Source organism: Acinonyx jubatus, chromosome A1 (assembly GCF_027475565.1).
Source record: "Acinonyx jubatus isolate Ajub_Pintada_27869175 chromosome A1, VMU_Ajub_asm_v1.0, whole genome shotgun sequence".
Lineage (NCBI taxonomy): Eukaryota > Metazoa > Chordata > Mammalia > Carnivora > Felidae > Acinonyx > Acinonyx jubatus.
Genome location: NC_069380.1, coordinates 67411110 through 67427427, shown reverse-complemented (window position 1 = coordinate 67427427; position 16318 = coordinate 67411110). Strand labels below are relative to the sequence as shown.

The following is a 16318-nucleotide window of genomic DNA, read 5'->3' as shown; positions in this document are numbered from 1 at the left end:
GTCTTGGGACCAGCCGGCAAGGAGGATGTCCAGAGATCCCTGGGAGTGTAAGCGGCTGTTCCGGGTAGGCCTCCAAAGTGGGCGAGGGAGGACGCTGTCTGCTGTCTGCCAGGGCGGGACGCTGAGCACGCACCTGCTCCGGCCTGGGAGGGGGGAGGGCTGGGAGGGGCAGGGGCGGCGCACCGGCCTCTGCTCCTAGTGTCCCGCCACCAGGGCGCAGCCGCGCTCCGAGGGCCACGCGGGGCGCACGGCAGCCGCATACCCGGTGCCAGGTGAGCGGAGACCGGATCCGGGAGCGGCCCGAGGGCCGGAGGGAGCCGGGTGCGGGGGTCCCGCGCCGATCCGGGAGGGACGCGGGGCGCCCTGAGCCTGGGGAACAGAGCCCCGGCAAGTCCCTGTGACAGGACAGGGGCGGACAGAGCGGGGTCCCTGACTTCTCTCAGCAGCAGCAGGCGTACCCCGCACCCTGGCAGCGAAGACGAAAGCCTAAGATGGCCAGAGGTTTATCTCAGGGGAGCCTGAATAGGTTCCGGACTGTCAATCCCATCTTGTGCCTTTTTCACGACCAAGCGACCAAGCGTAGGTGTCTATGGGGGGTATTTTGGGGGCAGAGAGTTCATCTCTGACACTGTTTGATTTCGCTTTCTGGGTGCGTTCTCGGCCCCTTGCTGCCTCTTCCCGGGGTCAGCAAAGTCCAAAGACATTGCCCCACAGCCTCCCCAAGTAAAGGAACAAAACCTTACCCTCTCCCCAAAATGCCTTTCTTTACCGTCTTATCTTATGTTTTCTTGTTGTTGTTGTTGTTGTTGTTGCTATGGATTTAATGAACAAGTTTGCTACTGTCTCTAAATATCCAAACTGTATGTAAAATTTCTGTGTGCCCATATTTGCACATTTCCCAGGAGAGATATCCATAGATTGTATTTGAAGATCAAATAGCTAAAATCCTAGTTTTGAGCCCCATCGACTGGGCCAGTGCTAACAGTCTTTAGCAACAGAATTGCAGATTCTTTTTTTTTTTAAGTTTATTTATCTTGAGAGAAAGAGAGAGAGAGAGAGAGAGAGAGAATGAACAGGGGAGGGACAGAGAGAGAGGGAGAGAGAATCCGCAGCAGACTCTTCACTGTCAGCTCAAAGCCCGACGTGGGGCTCTAACTCATAAACCTGAAATCAAGAGCCCTACCCTTAATGGACTGAGCCACCCAGGCATCCCCCCCACCCTGAGTTGCAGATTCTTTCTTTTTCTTAATTTTTTAACGTTTATTTATTATTGAGAGACAGAGAAAGACAGAGCATGAGCATGGGAGGGGCAGAGAGAGGGGGAGATGCAGAATCCGAAGCAGGCTCCAGGCTCTGAGCTGTCAGCACAGAGCCCGATGCAGGGCTCGAACCCACAAACTGTAAGATCATGACATGAGCTGAAGTTGGATGCTTAACGGACTGAGCCAGCCAGGTGCCATGAGTTGCAGATTCTTAACTGAAAGCTGGAATTGAGGGAAAGGTTGGGGAGAAGGAGTCCTTCAAACTCAGGAAGGACAGCATTCATGCATCTCTCAAATTTGCCTGGATGAAGAACTGGTCTGTTTTCAACTAGTACCAAGTCAAATTAGTTTACAGATATGTAGAGGAAGAAAGGAAAATGAATCTTTGTGAGTAAAATGTCTACCCATGGTTCCTCTTGGTACAACCCCAGCCATAGTTTCCAAGGACTCTGAAGGAATGTGAGAGGCACAGGGTTACAAGTTTATGCCTCCCCGGTCCACTGGCAGCTTGAGAAGAGGAAAGAATGAATGTTAACTCAGCTTTGGAACAGCACCAGAAAAACCCAGGGTGTGTGTGGAGGGAAGGGAACTCTAACGGGGTGGGGTGGGGTATTGTTGGATTAAGAGTTTACTACAAAATTAGCAGATACCCTAGAAAAATCACATTTCATCATGAATCCTACTTGTTTCCCCCCTCCCCCCACCCCCCGGCAGGCAAGAGGGTGCCATGGACATAAAATAGTTTATGCTGCCATTTTTTGGTCCTGTCTTCCATATCAGAAGCTTGGAATCCTTGTCTATGAGGTTCATTGGCAAATTGACATTTAGGATAGCGGTTCTCAAACTGCTTGTTTCCAAAACACTGATAGCCTGCAGCTAGCCTCAAAGAATCACAATCTCTTCCCCATTTCTGAGAAAAAAAAATGAGCCAAAATGATGTGATTTTTTTCCTTTGTAAAAATATCCCCAAATCTTTGGTGTTTGCTTTTATTTGTGTGTTATCTAGTTTAGTTCAAACATATGCATCTGTTTATGTTGAAACTTAATAGATCATTATTTCTAGTTTGTAAAGAGTCTGTTAGTTCTAGGTAGTCTATAACCTCCCTTTGATTGAGGTCCGCTGTTGGAGCAAAATGTAGGGAGCATGTCATATCATTCTTGAGTGTCCCCTGAATGTAAATGAGTCCTTTGTGGACATCTGGCTCTCGGGATAGTAGCAGTGAATTGCACGAGATTGTGGGACGACTGAGGAAAGAAACCTGACCTCACATCCCTGACCGGTTTTGTCTGTTGTTCTAAACCTGACACATATTTTGTAAACTCAAACCATTCTTTTGCTGAGGTTTGTGGAAGAGGGGTTAAACTTCTTGGCCAACCCCTCCTCCCTTCCAGTTGGTCTGTCAGTCTTCATTAAATCCCCAGTTGAACTGTTGTTTTTCAAAACAATAAAGTGGTTGTTTCTACCTACAACCTGTCTTTTCCTGATATGATTATTGTTTAAAATGGCCCCATGACATGGCCAGGGGTTCATTTGGCAATGACAGAAATTATAATTTTGCTTCTTACTGTATTTATTTTGTTTAAAATTTTTTTAATGTTTATTTATTTTTGAGACAGAGAGAGACAGAGCATGAACAGAGGAGGGTCAGAGAGAGAGGGAGACACAGAATCCGAAGCAGGCTCCAGGCTCTGAGCTGTCAGCACAGAGCCTGATGCGGGGCTCGAACTCACAGACCGCGAGATCATGACCTGAGCCAAAGTCGGAAGCTCAACCCACTGAGCCACCCAGGAGCCCCACTTCTTACTTTAAAAGTCGTTAAAGAAGCAAACTTAAAAAACGAACAAAAAAAAGTTGCCATTTCATTAACCCTTCAGCCCCAGATAAAATTTTGCTGAAATTACTCATTGTTCTTTTCTTCAGCAAATATGTATTGAGAACCTTCGCTGTGTTGGCCCTTAGGGTATGAGGTGATTCCGTGTTTCTGGTTTCAGGGAGTTGACAGATAAGCAGTGTGGACCTGACTAAGTAAGGACTTGCTACGAACTGGCTTCTGGAAGTGCTGCCTCAGGGACTCTTTGACCGTGACCATTTTCTTTCAGGTACAAATTACTGCTCCCATCTGGGCATGAGCCCATTTAAAGAGTCTGGCCAAGGAAAAAGCTGTCTGCTGTAGTTTCCTGGCCTCAGAGAACCCTTGCTGGTCAGCAGTACCTGACTCAGATCACCTTCACTGCTGTGTAGGTAATAGTTCTAGGAATAGTGTGTCCAGCGAGAGTAAATTAACTTGACAAGGAAGGAAACATTTGCTCTCCATCTGTGATACACGGTCCCAAGGAGCACTGGCGTCTCCCCTGGAGGATCCTAACAGCTGCCCAGTGGCATGCTTCACATCCCGAGGCTAGTCTTTCCCCAATTCGTATGGAATAGAAGTCATAAATGTTTAAGGCCATCCTGATCTGCACCCTAAGTGAGATCCGGAAGAGTATATTCAAGGCCAATGAACTGGGGAGGAGTCTACTAGTTTCGATTAGTTAAGCTGGGCCAGTCTGAAATCTACCTCTTTCCTGCACTGGGGGAAAGCTTGAAAGTGTCGATTTTAGTATCAGATAATAGTAATAATGATGGCAGACGATGATATAACACGTATGTCTTTCAAAACACATACATAAAGTATGTTTCAAAATGTACTTAACTCATTTAACCTCTCTCAACCCAAAGAGGTGGATGCCGTTACTGTTGACAGGTTAGCCCTGGATCACACAATTTAGGATGTTTGATATACTTAGCCCATCTGGGATACAGTCTAATTCAACCTTGTTATTTTAGAGCATTTATTTGCCTCTTGCCTACTCACTGTGAGAGGCATCCCAGCTCTGCAGACTGACTGCCCTAGTCCGCATCTTATGGCTCACTACTAACTAGCAGTGTGACCTTGAGCAACTCATTGTCTTCTTGGTGCCTCAGTTTCCTCTGTAAAATGGGCATGATCACAGAGCTACCTTGCCAGACTGCTGGGAGGATAAAATGAATGCATACTAGAGTAGTAGTGCTTTGTACCTAGGACGCGCTATTATTTTTATTATCAGCTATTATTTTCTTTCCAGCTTCATCTCCCACTGGTCCTTAATATAGCAGCCATGTTGAGCAGAGCTCCCTTGAATATCTCCGTCTGTCATATCTCAGTGCCTTTGCACATGCTATTCCTTTTGCCTAGAATGCCTTTCCCTTCCTCTCGCTACTTTCCGCTTAAATGTTCCTTCCTAATGACCTTGCTTCGTGCCCTCCCCTGTTCTCCAGGCAACTGTTCCCTTCCTTCTCATGCCATTCATCTATCAAAGGACTTAGTGATTAACAACTACCCAACATTTATTGAGCACTTATTATGTGCCCAATAGTGTTCCAAGTGTTTTTCCTGCCTTTTTAAAAAAATATATTGACAGCTCCATGTGGTAGGGTTACATTTCTTCAAAATTATGTCCATGTCTATCTCCCCCAGTAGACTGTGATAGTGGCTTGTACATCTGTGTGTGTTATTCATTTTGTATCTCTAGGAGCTGGCAGACTGCCTAATTAATACACAGTGGGCATTCCATAAATGTGTAAGTGGATACATTTTACCAACATCTATTTACATCTGAATAATAAGCTAATTGTAAGTGATTCTTCTTTTAAATAATCTTCATGCTTTTCTCGTTGCAGAAATTCACTGTCAAAATTTTAGAAAACCCTGATAAGTAAGAAGAAGGAAATTAAAACGCCACTGCTCCCAGTCCTGGAGAGCTTCAGCAACGTGCTTAGGGACACACAAGTGTTCTCAATAGCCAAACTGAGAATCAAGGTCAGGCAAGCTGGCGACAGAGCGCAAAGCTTTAACGCTGCATGAATCTGCTCTTCCTTCTCCCCTGGCAAACACACACACACACACCCTCCCGTGAACAAATTATATTAGCTATTAAAATAGGTTGGAAGAGCCGACATTGGAAAATGAAATCTACCGTATGTATGATGGTGCAACATGTGAAATCTACATTTAAAAAACGGGCAGTATTCTGTCTTTTCATGCCTTCACACTTCCTGTTCCACCACGTACGTGGGGGAATCTGGACTGGGAGGCAGCGTAGTGAGGGAAGCAAGAATCGAGGATGGCCTCTAAATCAGAGAGACACAGGTTCGAGCCCCGGCTGTGCCACCAGATGCCTTCCAGGGACGTGTTGCAAAACCTCCCTCAGTCTTTATTTCTCCTGTAAAATAGAGATAATAAGAAACACTTCACAGCGTCTTGTGAAGTTTAGAGGTTACATGATGGTGAAGTGCCTTGCGCTTGATTAATGGTAGGTCTTGTTAAGTCTCTAATGGTGACGTTCTGTGGCTTCCCCAAACAGCAACCTTGCCAACTTGATGTCCACTGCCACTACATGTATTTGTTTATTTGCAATCCTTCGTTTTCATTCTGGTGGTAACTTAACTTTCATATTATTATTAGATGCCTTGCCTCACAATCGTTTTCTTAGAAATTCAATCTCTTCTCCACAGGGTCTCTTTGAGATTAAAGAGAAAGAAGTGGCACATTTAGGATCTGAGAGCAATTTTCATTTAAAAGAAGATCATTGTCTTCATTACCCTATCATTAATGTTTTCTATTTTCCTTTATCAGGGAGTTAGTTTGAAGTGATTTGTGTTGCCAAACCGAACGCTTGTTTTCCTGCAAGATGAAAGGAGACAGCCATGAATGAGCCACTGGACAGTTTTGCAAATGCTTCTTCCGACTTCCCCGATTTTGCAGCGCCTTTTGGAAATTGCACTGATGAAAAAATCCCACTCAAGAGGCACTACCTCCCTGTAATATATAGCATCATCTTCCTGGTGGGCTTTCCAGGGAACGCAGTAGCGATTTCCACTTACATTTTCAAAATGCGGCCGTGGAAAGGCAGCACCGTCATTATGCTGAACCTGGCCTGCACAGACCTGCTGTATCTAACCAGCTTCCCTTTCCTGATTCACTACTATGCCAGTGGCGAAAACTGGATCTTTGGGGATTTCATGTGCAAGTTCATCCGCTTCGGCTTCCATTTCAACCTGTACGGCAGCATCCTCTTCCTCACCTGTTACAGCATCTTCCGATACTTCGTGATCATTCACCCCATGAGCTGCTTTTCCTTTCACAAGACTCGATGGGCCGTGGTGGCCTGTGCTGTGGTGTGGATCATTTCCCTGGTGGCCGTCATTCCCATGACCTTCCTGATCACTTCAACCACCGGGCCCAATAGATCGGCCTGCCTCGACCTCACCAGTTCGGATGACCTCGCCACTATCAAATGGTACAATCTAGTCTTGACTGCAACTACTTTCTGCCTTCCCCTGGTGATAGTGACACTGTGCTATACAATGATTATCTGCACCCTAACCCAAGGACCTCAGAATCACAGCTGCCTTAAGCAGAAAGCTAGAAGGCTAACCATTCTGCTACTCCTCGTGTTTTACATATGTTTTTTACCCTTCCACATCTTGAGGGTCATTCGGATCGAATCTCGACTGCTTTCAATCAGCTGCCCCATCGAGAATCAGATCCATGAAGCGTACATCGTTTCTAGGCCGTTAGCTGCCCTGAACACCTTCGGTAACCTGTTACTGTATGTGGTGGTCAGTGACAACTTCCAGCAGGCCCTCTGCTCGATGGTGAGATGCAAAGCCAGTGGGGACCTGGAACGAGCAAAAAAAATCAGTTACTCAAACAACCCTTGACATACTTCATTTAGTCAACCAAGAAGAAAAGCCTGCTGATATTTTAACTTCTAAGTCCAGAACGGCTCCCTCAGTGGCTCTCAGGAAATATTGTATGTTCAGGTAATCACGTGCCAAAGCCAAGACGGGGCTACCGGGAGTTCTTGGTAACCTGTTTATTGAGATCTTCCCTAGGGTAGAGGTAAGAATGGGATACATGCATATCAGCAGAAGATTCACATGTAGAATCCAAACTATTAGAAATCAGGGACATCTTGCAAAACATCTAGTCTTGGGGCACCTGCATGGCTCAGTTGGTTAAGCCTCCAAATCTTGATTTCGATTCAGGTCATGATCTCGAAGTTCATGAGTTCGAGCCCCTCACTGGGGCCTGCACTGGCACTGAGGAGCCTGCTTGGGATTCTCTCTCACCCTTTCTCTCTCTGTCCTCCTCAGCTCTCACTTTCTCTCTCTCTCCTCTTTCTCCAAACAAAAAAATAGATAAACTTAAAAAAAAGAAAAACATGCCCTAGATCTGTCAGGAAGTTAGTGCCAAGATTGGGGAAAACCAAGCTACTCACTCATGGTTTCATGCCCCCTTCATACTGGGGCCTGTTTGTGTTGAACCCCCAGACTATCCAAGGCATTATTTATCTCTTTTTCAGTATTCTTTTTGTTTTCATTTCATAGCTTTAAAACTTACTCTTTCAAACTTTGCTTTGAGGCCATTAAACTGCGTTTCTCACAAGGCTTTAGTCAAGTAGATTCAAGGTGGTCAGTACAATTCACCTGAGACACCCCAAAGATGTCAGTGCAAATAACAACATATGTGGGTCATTATGTCTGTATTGTTGTAGGTCGTTTTAAAAGTTGCTGCTGATTTATAAAAATGATCAACTAATACTAGTTATTATCACCACATCCTGGGGAAGGAGGAGCCACTTCTTGGGGAAACAGAAGTCCTTTTAAATACCTTGTATATAGGGGCGCCTGGGTGGCTCAATCGGTTGGGTGTCCAACTTCGGCTCAGGTCATGGTCTCACTGTTTGCGGGTTCGAGCCCCGCGTCGGGCTCTGTGCTGACCACTTGGAGACTGGAACCTGCTTCGGATTCTGTGTCTCCCCCTCTCTCTGCCCCTCCCATGCTCATGCTCTGTCTCTCTCTGTCTCTCAATAATGAATAAATGTTAAAAAATTTTTTTAAATATCGTGTATATATTGGATGTTAAGTAAAATCTAACGTCGTCATGATTTCTGTGGAAAACGATTCTCGGAAACACCGATTCCCTTTAGATAACGTTCTCTTTTGTGACTCTCTTGAAAATATGTTATCTATTTATTTTAACAGCTAAAGCTATTTTTGATTTATGTGTGTGCCTAATTATCACAATATAAGTTGAAATAATTTGAGAAAAATGCTCAGTCTGGACATTTAAAACCTTAGTAAATGTGTCGATACAATTAATAAACTAATTTATAAATTTTTTATGTTTGCTTTTGAGAGAGAGACAGAGCATGAGCAGGGGAGGGGCAGAGAGAGAGAGGGAGACACAGAATCTGAAGCAGGCTCCAGGTTCCGAGCTGTCAGCACAGAGCCCGACGCAGGGCTCGAACTCACAAACCGCGAGATTGTGACCTGAGCCAAAGTCGGATGCTTAAGCAACTGAGCCACCCAAGTGCCCCAATAAACTAATTTAAAGACACTGGATAAATACTGAATAAGCTGGTAGTATTTTTCTGTGAAAGTGCAGCTTTACCACCATTATATATATTTACATGAAGCTTACGTTCTCCATGTGTAGAGAGCAAAACTGTTTGTGACTTTCAGGTTCTTCTAGAACATTACATCTGACTTAGACCTAAGTAAAGATGTGCTCTGGGAGCCTCTGCCAGGCTTGCAGGGGGAAGAAAGAGGCAGGCCGAAGGCTCCGCACATGGATGTTTCTGGATGATGACACTGTCTCCACCACCCACCTTCTGAGCCATCGTCTCCAGGGCCTTTCCAGAGCATAAGGAACGAGTTGTTTGACTGGAGGGCTTGACTTCCTCATGCGCGTTGGCTGCACAGCATGAAACAGCATTCAGAGGCCCGCTGGGAACCTGAAGGCCGGGTAGCTCTCCTTCCCATCTACCCAGTGTCCCGCCCTCACCAAAGTGTGGACAGGTCAGCCTCTGTACCACAGCTGTTATTATTCTAGCCCGGGACGCAAACCCCTTTCTGTCTCTATTCTTTCTTATTTCAAAGATTTTACCCACCAGAAAAAAAGCCACCCGAATCTCCTTTATGTCTGTCTCAACTGTCTCTGTAGAATCTTTTTTATCCTTTTCCTTCTTCCCACAAACGTACAGAACAGTAAATCATTTCTCTTTCTGATTCCAATTCTTCCACTGTGTCTTTGGTCCTTACTCTGCTGTCTTAGGGATTTTACTCTGCCACTGAATCCTATTTTCTCAAATTTTTAACATTTCTATTACCTTGGATAACCGACCTTAGTTTGGGAACATGCATAATATTCCTTTATCCTCAAAATACCTTCGCTCACTCAGCTGTGTTATTCTTTTATTGGCCTTGCTCCCTGCAGGTATGGGTCAGGTGCAGATGACAGTCTGTCCTCCAGGGTTCTGCTGATAGAATATAATCGCAAAGATCCGAGCTAAATTAGACTCAAAGGGTCAGTCTTATTTTCCAAAGTAAAGAGTTCTGGGCTAATTGTGTTTGGAACTGAGGCCAAAAGAAGAGATTGATGATACTCCCAAGACTAGAATAGGACCCGAATGACCTTGTCTCATAGTTGTAGGCCAAGAAAGTACGGGGACAAAAGAGCAGAGCTCTGACTGTCTGCCAGAGAGGGAGCTGCTGGGTCTTCTCACCATATGAGGAATCTAAGTTCAAGTCAGGCCCAATGTGCTTGAGTGCAGGGAATCTAGAAAAAACTGTTCCAAACTTTAGCGACGCGATAACCCCTCCACTTTGTTTTTAACTGTCGATCATAGAATTTTTAAAAAAATGTTTTCTTTTTAATTTTTATTTTAGAGAGAGAGAGAGTGTGAGCGGGGGAAAGGGACAGAGGGAAAGAGAGAGTGCACAAGAGAGCATCTCAAGCAGACTCCATGCTCAGCATGGATCCTGACATGGGGCTCAATCCCCCGACCCTGGGATCATGACCTGAGCTGAAATCAAGATTCAGACGCTCAACCGACTGAACCACCCAGGAGCCCCTATCATGGAAATTTAAATGGTCAAAGAAGTAGAAAAAGTAACAAAATGACCTCCCATATCCATGACTGAATGTCACCAGTAACCAACATCCTGCCATTCTTGTTTCATCCATTCCCCCCACCCTTTTGGTTTTTTTTGCTAGAATATTTAAAAGCAAATCCTAGGAAACATAGTAGTTTCACCTATAAATGCTTCAACATTGATCTCTTTCAAAAAGCAGAAAACCAAACAAAATAAAAAATTATTTCTTAATATTATCTAATATCCAATCCTTATTTTCCTTCCCTTGGTTACCCCAAACATGTCTTTATACAGTTGGCTTTTTCAAATTAGGGTCCAGGCAAGGTCTATGCACTACATGTGGTTGATAGGTCTATCAAATTTCTGTTCATCTATTAGAGTTCCCCTTTCCTTTATTTATTGTCATCTATTTACTGAAGGGATTGAGTCATTTGCCCTGTGGAATCTTCCTCATTGCGTTTTAATTCCGTTCGGCTGTTTGTCATGTGGCTCCATGCCCTGCATTTGGTGTAAATTAGAAAGAACTGGAGTTTAGATTAGATGTAGATTCTTTTCTCCCACCCTCGCACCCTCCCTCCTCTCCCTTTCTTTCCCTCCCTCCCTCTTTCCCTGCCTCCTCTCCTTCCTCCTTTGTTTTCTTTTCACAGAAACAGGACTCCACCTCAGGAGGTATAGGGCCTGACTGCTCTCCATTTAACGATTGAGCAGGGGTTTCAGGATGTATCAGCCTGATCCTTGTATCATAAGGATCCTTTGCCCTTCATAGTTTTTCCGTCATTACTTATTGTCTGGACCCACTAGGGTGTTCACAGTGGTGACTTTTAAAAGTCTAACACCCTTCTGCTTTCATTTGTTAAGACTTTTCTGTAAAGATCTTTAACCCATCAACTGTCTCTTCCCCTGCTACTCTGAGCACAGACCCACCGATTACATTTAGCTCCTCCTCCTCCTTTGGGAAGGCACAAATAAGGCATGAAAAGACAGAGTGTAAGTACTGGCAGAGTATCCTTTCTGTATGGGCCACATTTTTGTTCTTTAACTCTTCAGGGTTAACGGCCATGCCTGTGACCCACAGGGTTAGAGCTGCAGCCTTGGGGACCGAGCTGGCCTTGTTGTGCCATGCTTCTACAAACCCACCTTAGTGCCTCTGTGTATCTTCTTGGACTACGGCAGGGCATTTTCACTTTCCCCTAGAGAGCTCTGAGAAGAGGGAGAACAAGGCATTAATAATGACAAGGCCACGTAGCACTTGAGGCCAAATGCTCACTTCCTGTGCTAATTTCATTCTTAAATTCCACCCAGCGAACACCGTTCAATACAATCTACCTGATACTATACAATGAGTCCAGATGATATCAGATGATACAAGGCCAGCAAGGCAAAAATCCCTGAAGGGTGAGAGCCCTGTTCATTACTGAGTTCCTGGGAAGAAACTACATTTGTTATGCACATTGATCTGTCTTCTTTCAATTCTATTTCCTTTTCTGCACTTTCTTCTGAATATTCTCTATTTATCTTTCATTAATCCTGGCTTGTACTATAGATAATTTGCTATGAAACTCATGCATCGAATTCCTGATTTCAGATATTGTATTTTTTTTTTAATTTATACAATGTACTTTTGGTTCTCTTTATTCTACCACTTCTGTGAAGTAGTTTTTGTTGTTGTTGTTGTTGTTGTTGTTGTTGTTTTTGTCTTTTGATCTGTTTTGTCCCTTTCCCTATATTTTCTAGAACTGAATAATCAGTTATTTTAAAGTCCCAATCTATTTGCTCCAATGTCATATCACCATTGGGTCTGCTTCTCTTGTCTGCCATTTTGCCTGTGTTTATGGGTCATGGGATCCTGTCTCCTTGAATGTCTATTAGTTTTTGCTTGACTGATAAAAATTGCCCATAAGAGAATCAAAGGGACTCCCCTGAGAGGTTTTTATTTCAGTTATTTTACTTTTTGATTATAAAGTTTTTATTTAATTCCACTTCTGAAATTTCCTCTCACTCACTAAATAAGTGAGAGAGTTAAAAGAAACTCTTCAAGCATATTTACATAGCTCCTTTATTATCTTTGTCTATTAAATCTAGCAGGACTGGCTGTCTTGTCTTACTTCTGGTGGCTCCAGAAGGAAGCCATTTCCTGGCATTTTCCAGGTTCTAGAAGCCACCTCATTCCTTGGTTTATGGCTGCTCTTTCCATCTTCAAAGCCAACATCTTCAATTCTCTCTGATTTGTGCTTCTAGGTGACTATCTCCTCTGCCCAACTCTGATTCTCCTACTTCTTTTTATTGTATCTCTTGCAATTACCTTGGGCCCACCTGGGTAACTCAGGATAATCTCTTCATCTCAAAATCCATAATTGAATCACATCCTCAAATCCCTTTTCCTGTGTAATGTAGGATATTTACAGGTTCCTGGGATTAGGACAAGGACATTTTTGGAAGGCTGTTACACAGCTGACCACAGTGGTTTCTTAAAGAGCAACTGACTCAAGTAACAATAATAACAATGTAAAGTGACCTTGAGGCTGGTTTCTGATTGCTTTTTTTTTTTCTTGGCTGTGAGACACATCTTTCTGTTTTTCATGTGTAATCATTTTTTACTGAATACGGGATATTGTGAGTACATCATTGTAGAGATTCTAGATTCTATTATTGTCCTCTGAAGATTGGTGACTTTTCTCTAGTAGACACAGCATTTACTTGCTAATCACTTTAAAATTATGTTGACTCGGTTCTACAAATTTTTAAAGAACAGATTTGTGAAAAGTCCACGATGTTTTCCATACCCTTCTAACACAGCAGGACCCAAAAGCCAAATTCTGTTTCTCCTTTGGTCTTGTCCAGATTTGGCTTTAGGCTTTTTTTGTCAAAGCATGTCTAGAATAGACCTTACTCTAGGGCATGGTCTTTACAGCTAAGACACAGCTTTCTGCCGTCTCAGCAAGATGCGTTAATGGAGTGTTAGTGAGATTTTTCTTCCCTGGTTGGGCCAGATGCCCTCGCACTGCTTGACCACTGGTGTCTCTGATGCCATAACAGCATCTTACTGGTGAATATCAAGTAGTCTCTCCTTGCAAACAAGAATCACAGGAAATCTGCATATATTTCTGCCCCTAAGCTCCCCATGATTTCTTTGTCCTTGGTGCTCTGCTCCAAATATTTCAAATGATTCAACAATGCCAAACTCTGGCCTCTGTCTCCTTAGATCAACGGGACCACAGGACTGCTGTCTTCCGCTTAGACTTCAGATTTCTGCACCACAGTCAGGAAATTATTTCCGGACAGAGAGCCCGGGTGACCGTGGTGCTTATAGCATTACCTCGTCTATAGTCCCAGCCTGAAAACATTGGATCCTGTGTTTCGCCCGGTCCTAGTGTTGCTAACAGTGGGAGAGCCTCTCCCTGACGTTCTACTGTACCGTGTACCAGGTGGGGGAGCGGTATCCGTGTGGAGGATTCCTGCCTTTCTCATTAATGCTTTCCACAAAACATGGGAGATTTTAGGGGCTCCTGGGTGGCTCGGTCAGTTGAGCGTCCGACTTCGGCTCAGGTCATGATCTCACAGTCCGTGAGTTCGAGCCCCGCGTCGGCTCTATGCTGACAGCCTAGAGCCTGCTTCGGATTCTGTGTCTCCCTCTCTCTTTCTCTCTGCCCTTCCCCCCTCATGCTCTGTCTGTCTGTCTCTCTCTCTGTCAAGTACAAATAAACATTAAAAGATAGTTAAAATGTGGGAGATTTTAATTTAAACATGGAGGTGAGTCGCCTCCTCTCCTCAAGTGACACTAGAGCAATGACAGGAGCATAAGTATAAAGATATTGGAAGGTATGGAAGCTGAGAACCCATGGTTGAGTGGTGAAGCCAGACAAAAACAGGGCTGGTAATGCGGGGAATCTGTAGGTAGGCTGACGTACTCCGGTTAACTGCAAAATGCTTAGGAGTTACAACTACCACTAGCTCCCTCTCGGGGACGGTTGTAAATGGGACTGACAACAGGATGTTTGGTTTAAAGCCTGAATAAGAAACAACGGCATCTCCAGAGACTCTCCCTTCTCCTGTGCAAACCGACGACTGTCCCTTTCCCACACCAGAATTCAAGGCTCTTCATTCTGGGGAGGTTGAAGCAAGAAGTTTCTTGGGGACAATAGACAAAACCGAAGGCAGCAGAAAAGCGAGGTGCCAAGTACTGGATAAAAAGACGTGGCTCTGCTACCAAGGGCAACTCGTGCTTGCACTTCCTAGCAGAAGATTGGTGCGTTCTTCTCTATGGAAATGAAAATACAGCAATAACCGATACAAATTCCTGATGTGGAAGAACGGCTTTCTTCATGCACCCAGGTGATCTGACTTCAGAGCCTGTGTGCAGAACTACTACACTCTCCTGACTTACATAAAAGGAGAGAAAATACTCGATGCTAACAGCTGGGGAACGGCTCAGCCTGCTCACCCACGGGGCTGCCTACGAGTTGACCCCCTCGTCAACCCTGCTTCTCAGTGCCTTCCTCTTCAGAATGAGCGGTCAGCCACAAATAACAAGGCGACCGATGAAAGCCTGGAGTAGGGATCAGAGACTCCAAAATGAACACACAGGGAAAAAGCACTCAGGGAAACAGAAACACCGTAGGGAGCATAAGAAAATTTCAAAAAAAAAAACCCTATAAATTAATACTCTCAGAGACATCTTTGAAACAGACCAGGAGGTTTTAAAAGAATGACTGTTCAAAAGACAACAAAGAACTCTTGGCTACTGAGCAGGGGGAGGTTAGTGGGGTTATTCCACATGCCCTCCGCTACCTGCCCACGTCTTGGCATGTGCTCTGCACTGGGGAGCCGAGAGTTCTCCTGGCATCTTCTTTCAATTTATTGTAAATGTTTCATAACTAGAAGAAAGTCTCCGAGGCTGGTAGTATGATGCCAGAGTTATTTCCTGATATCAGTGCAGGTAAAGCATTCTCTGATTTTTGTAATCTTGAGTGCCTCTGTGAGGTTTTAGGAAAGTGGGATGTCTTTAAGTGTACCTAAACACTGAGTTCCTTGAAGTTGCCCTATTTCCTTCTTATTTTACCTGTGTGATCACATACGAAATAAGAGTATATGTTACGTGATTATATAGTAGCATATCATTTTTTTTTCCTGTGATTTGAAAACATGCTCATAGCCTGAACATTGTTTTTCTTTCTAGAAATGCTCGCTGACACTACCTTAATGCTTCTAAATGATTTTTGGGGGGTTAGTCACAAGACCTTGCAGGAACATTAACAGAAAAATAAAACATACGTGCAAAGATTCTTTTTTAGTCTTTATTTATATTGCTGCTGGTTAAGTAAAGGGATTTATAGAATGGAGGAATGCCTTCATGTTTAGGACTCGATATCAGTTTTAAATGCAATCAGGTTAACTAACACCAGCATCTTCTAAACCTCTATACCATGTGCAAAGTTCTGTGCTACACCCTGGAGACAGAAACCTGAGTAAATAAGCAAGTCTGCTTCCAAAGATAGACAATCGTGCAAACTAGCTGCATGATTGATATGTACCTTTTAGGGTGATTATTTATGCTACTCTGCATTTACTTACCAAATCTCAGCGAAATGTTTATCCAGTTCATTTTGCATTTTAGTTTATTATTACCCTAGTTATGTTCTAAGGAGCTTAATCCAAAGGGACTATTTCAGGAACATATATAATTATCTAAATCTCTCTCACTGATAACTCTGAAGGGTGTTCTAAATGGCAAAGCCACAGAAATATCCTAGGGTGCTGATTGTATATGGTTAAATGCCCTATTTATCTGTTTAAATCCACATAAGAGATAATCAATACCACAGTTAATACTTAGTATTATTTCATTATCAGAGGCAACACTATAAATATCTGAATCATACACCATGAAAGCCAAAAAAAAAAAAAATCTACGTGTGCATCACAAATGATGCTCTCTGGATCAAAAAACAAAGTACCTTCTTGCAAAACATTTTCTGATTCACATAGTCCATTTTAACTAATAGTGCTTCCCCCTTCCCCAAACCCAGATGTTATTCATACTAAAGAATTAAAACACAGCCAATGTTAAGGCCTCTATTCAATTTTTAGCCATCCA

At 43.7% G+C, this 16318-nt stretch overlaps 1 protein-coding gene across 2 annotated transcripts; it reads left to right on the top strand.

The window, feature by feature from the left end:
* Positions 1 to 210: 210 nt before the first annotated feature.
* On the top strand, positions 211 to 15494 carry OXGR1 (oxoglutarate receptor 1). 2 transcript variants are annotated; one of them, XM_053217239.1, is made up of 2 exons: positions 211 to 272; positions 5918 to 15494. In XM_053217239.1, the coding sequence occupies exon 2, from the start codon at positions 5989 to 5991 to the stop codon at positions 7003 to 7005; it is 1017 nt and encodes a 338-aa protein (XP_053073214.1). In that variant the 5' UTR covers positions 211 to 272; positions 5918 to 5988; the 3' UTR covers positions 7006 to 15494. The 2 variants fall into 2 exon arrangements, with proteins under 2 accessions (XP_053073214.1, XP_053073219.1); XM_053217244.1 differs by lacking the exon at positions 211 to 272 and adding an exon at positions 2866 to 3362.
* The last annotated feature ends 824 nt before the right edge of the window (positions 15495 to 16318 follow it).

Excerpts from the sequence above, each read along its gene's own strand:
- OXGR1 (XM_053217239.1), top strand. The coding sequence starts at position 5,989 with ATGAATGAGCCACTGGACAGTTTTGCAAATGCTTCTTCCGACTTCCCC.